Source organism: Pteropus vampyrus, unplaced genomic scaffold (genome assembly GCF_000151845.1).
Source record: "Pteropus vampyrus isolate Shadow unplaced genomic scaffold, Pvam_2.0 Scaffold576, whole genome shotgun sequence".
Lineage (NCBI taxonomy): Eukaryota > Metazoa > Chordata > Mammalia > Chiroptera > Pteropodidae > Pteropus > Pteropus vampyrus.
This window is the reverse complement of record NW_011889357.1, coordinates 320,489-324,853: the sequence shown is the minus strand read 5'-3', so window position 1 is coordinate 324,853 and position 4,365 is coordinate 320,489. Positions and strand designations below refer to the sequence as shown.

At 52.8% G+C, this 4,365-nt stretch overlaps 1 protein-coding gene across 1 annotated transcript in view; it reads right to left on the bottom strand.

The window, feature by feature from the left end:
* Window positions 1-377: 377 nt before the first annotated feature.
* The window catches only part of LOC105308431 (ryanodine receptor 2-like), a 123,503-nt gene continuing 119,515 nt past the window's right edge, over window positions 378-4,365 (bottom strand). The window contains exons 24-26 of the mRNA XM_011384404.1: window positions 3,636-3,795; window positions 3,204-3,290; window positions 378-644 (exon numbers count right to left, since the gene is read on the bottom strand). Of these exons, the coding sequence (XP_011382706.1) occupies window positions 378-644; window positions 3,204-3,290; window positions 3,636-3,795 (514 nt within the window). The remainder of the gene's footprint in view (window positions 645-3,203; window positions 3,291-3,635; window positions 3,796-4,365) is intronic.

Sequence of the window (4,365 nt, the reverse complement as noted above, 5' to 3'; positions counted from 1 at the left end):
CGCGGACAGCGGCATCACGTTCTGGGGGGCAGAAGGAGAGGCGTTGGTCAGGCTCCCGGGGGCGCGGCCACCCGAGTTCTGCCCGGGAAAGGGGCGGGGAGGAGAGAGACGCTGCACAGCGGCGCCGTCAACACGAGAAGTAAGGAAAGCCCGAGAGGAGCCCCTGAGAGGAAAGGCGGAGAAAACGCCGTGGGCGCAGGTGTGGGGACCGCATGCCCCACACCCCGGCACACCGAGAATGCAAGTGCAACCAAGTGCGACCCACGGCCGGCGTCTCATCACCAAGCCGGCCCGCGGGGACACGCGGCAAGTCTGCAGCTATGCCCGGGGCCAAACGTCCTGAATCAGAGGTCGTTCCCATTTCTCTCTGTCCTTTGTCACCCACTCATCCATAAACCCCACACTCGCTCACCATCGGCTTTGCCAAGTTTCAGTACCCAGCAGTACACCAGAGACGACAGCACGGAGCTGACCGTCATCAGCCGACACGACAGCACGGAGCTGACTGTCATCAGCTGACATGACAGCACGGAGCTGACCGTCATCAGCCGAGACGCGACAGCACGGAGCTGACCGTCATCAGCTGACATGACAGCACGGAGCTGACCGTCATCAGCTGACACGCTCCGTTTCTCCCCACCTTCCTGTCCACCAGCGCACGTCTTCAGCCACCTGATTCCTTCAGGCCGGTCTCAGGAGAGCGAGGTCTCCAGCTGCCAAAGCGTCCTCGTCCGCTGTGATCACGACACCACCTACCCCCTTCTGAACCTAAATGCCACGGTCCCACCCCCCGCTGCGCTCGGGCTGCTCTGCGGCCTTCCGCACACAGCCTCGCCCTCCCGCTCCTTCCTGCCCCGTCTGCGACTGGGGGAGCCGCGCACCATCTTAGAGACTGGAAACAAAACAGACAAAATGCCCTCGCAGAGCTCCCATGTTTTCGATCGGAGACATAAACACAATCGTTAAGTAGATTAAACAGTCTGCTAGAAAGGAGGCCATGGGGGAACTAACAAACACGGGCGGGAACCAGAACGCAGGGCGGCCACAAGGAACAGCATGGTCAGAACAGGTGTCACTGAGAAGGTGACAGTTAAGGAAAGACCCAAAGGAGCGGAACGTCGTGGATATGGGCGGGTGGCGGGGGGTGGGGGGGAGATTTCCACGCAGAGGGAACGGTCGGCGCAAAGGACCTGAGGAGGAAGCCTGCCCGCCGCGTCTCAGGGGCCGTGACAGAGCAGAGAGCTGGGGAGATGGGTCGGAGTCGGGATGCCCGGCCGTTTAGGGCCCGAGAGCCGTTAGGGCACCTCGGAGGGATACTCTCCGGGGAACGAGGAGGCTGGGTTTCAGGCAGTGGCACGGCACTGACTGATATTTTAAGGTAGCGACAGTCACTCAGATTGTTGAAGGAAAAACAGATGGGCAAGGGTCAATCGCGGAAGCCCAGGAGGCAGCCCGAGGAACCCGAGGGTGACGGGCGGTGTGGCAGGTGGCGGGGGCGTGGCGGGCGGTCAGAGGGTGGAGGATTTGCTGGCGGATGGAACCAGGGCTCGAAATGGAAAGGAGGGGCGTCGGGGATGACTCGAGGTTTGGGGCCTGAGCAACCGGATCTGCTATTAAATGACCCGGAGTATGTAGCTCATCAGGTCGGGAGGAGGGACGAGTGACAGTCAGGCAGTCCAGGTCTGAACACATTCGGTCTGCCATACCTATAAAACCCCGAAATAAAAATGTCGGACAAACCAATATACACTTCGGAGTTCTGAGAAACTACCAGTTTTGTCAAATTAAAAAAAAAAAAAATCATCTAAACTTGCTGCTCCCTTTCTCGTACTTTCCATCTTGAATTCACTATAACAAAGACTTTCCCACCATTCTGCAGTCTTCTGGCAAGGCCCCTGAAGCCCTTCTGTAATGGGTTCCTTTAGCCCATATGGCACCGGCCTTTCTGGGGTGGCTGGGAACCTCACTTACAAAGGCAGGAACTGAGCTCACGTGGTTTCAAACATGTCCAAGGTCCCCGAGCCAGCCTGGTAGAACTGTCTACTGCATCCGCCCTGGTGTGTGCCTGGCATCTCCGCGTCCACAACTGCAAAATGTACCCGATTCCTTTCTCCGACTTTCAACTAGCTCTTCTCCCTGGGATCGCATGAGCATCCCCTCATCGTCCACACTGGATATTTTAAAGTAACCCTCGATTCTTCATTCTCCTTGAGCACCTGAATCCAATTCATCGACAAATCTCATTAATCGAATTCACTATCAAATTCTATTAATTTCTCCTCTAAAACGCCTTCACCGTCTCCCCACGACGGGTTTCCGGGCTCTCCTCACTTCGCCCCACGGAGACGGCACCACGCTGGTGGTGCCGACTTGTCACTGCCTGGTCTCGTTTGTGAGAGCAGGTGTTTTTCCCCGTTAACCGTTAATATATTCTCCCAAACGGTTTGATTATACTCAATCCCCTGTGTCACATTTTTGTGGGTGGCCGCTGTCTACATAATAGGTGCTAACTTCTTAGTGTTCAAGGCCTTTCAACTTGAATCTGGCCCACGTCTACCCACATTCCTCTGTGGCCCCATCCGGAAGGCGTCCCTTGTTACAGACACGTTGAATTCCTTAGCCTGCAGCCCTTTCGTGCTTACGGATTTTTGCTTTCTCTCGTCTTCTGTCAAGACGCCCCCTCCTGGTCCACGCACCCCGACGTCTCCTGTTCCACAGTTAAGACTCAACACAAACATCTCTTCTTCTTTTAGCTTTATGTGATCCACCGCGCCCCACCCACTTAGCGGTGCCGTCGCCCGTGCTCCCGACGCTCCGTGCGGTGCCGTCGCCCGTGCTCCCGACGCTCCGTGCGCGCCTCTGTCCTCACACTTCCACAGTGCGGCTCAGCCTCACCGCTTCTGGCCCGTGAGCTCGGTGATCACTGAGTTGTATGTAACTTAGCATTTTTTTTGTTCTGCATAAGCCTCGTTTTATTGGCAATGATATTTATGATGACTAAAGAGAAGCCCTTTCCAATTAATTATGCTCCCCCAGTGACCTGAAAGTGATTATAGAATCTTCAAGCAAGGCTTTCTTTTAAAAAACAATTGATATGATTAATGGCAGTACTAAGAAAATATTGGATTTACGTATGAAGAAGTAAATGTTATTCTCTGATAGAAAACAACCCAATTATAATATCCAAAATGAGTCTCTCTTACCTTAATCCTTCCCAACTCAAACTGAAAAACATTGGGACTTGTAGCTTGTGCAAAAACCGCAGGAAATAATTTGGTGCTCGGCTCCACCTTAAAGAAACCAATGAATTGGATACTATTAGTACAGGAACCAAAAACGTATTTTCTTCCCAACAACTAAAGAACGCCCGCGGAGGGCCAGAGAGTTCTCCTTTCTCTCACACGGGCACCGTCTTTCGGTAATTATTTGGAGCGCTGCGTTTCGCTACCACACGGACATTTCCTGAGGGAGGCGCTGTTTGCTCTGAAGGGTTTAGGGCACAGTTACTATTCAGACAAAGTAAAAGCACGTAGTTAAGCCATGTTCGTTTTCATTTTTTTCTAATTCACTTTCTAATCTTACGAAACGTGTTTTCCTCCAACGGGTAAGAAGGTCTCCCTCTGCGTGACCGGTACCTGGTAGTACGTGCTCAGCTCCTTGCCATTGGCCGTGAACGTGAGCAGCCCGCTGGCCGCGTCCACCACGCAGCCGATCTCCAGCCCGTTGTTGCCGCGTCCTTGCCCGGGGCTCATGCTCTCGCCTGCACACACCATGTAGCAGTTGCTGCGTTTGATGCTGAATTTCAAAAAAAAAACATGTTTATCTTTGTACAACCGCAGATGTAATAGGAAGCATGGATATCTTGCAAACTACACCTAAATTATGCTGCGCAAGCAACAAGCTCATGCTGTGATGGGGGTGCACATGGCCCGAGTCTGTGACTCTGAGCGAAACTTCGCTGACTTCAGTGGACACTCTGACTCAGGTCTCACGTGTCCCTAAATTCGTACCTGGTGGAGACGGGCCAACGAGTTGGAACCAAGTAAGAACTGACCTGCGTCTTCACTCCAAGAACTCAAACCAAACTGGCCCTTCTTCTGCGGTTCAAAGAAGTTTAACTATTTAATAATCATCCAAATCTGTAATTTTCATTCTCATAATCTTTTCTTTAACCACTTGTTCTGAGTTGAGAAACATTCGTTTCAAAACACTATTCACGTCCTTAGGCAGATTCTCCGTGAGCCATCAGTGATTCGATACGTTTACATGTTGGCTAAAAAGATGCCCCTTTATGGACATTCGCCAGCGATCTGTTCTGAGAGGCGGGCTTTGCCAGAACAGACCCAGAACCAGTGGTGCTGACGA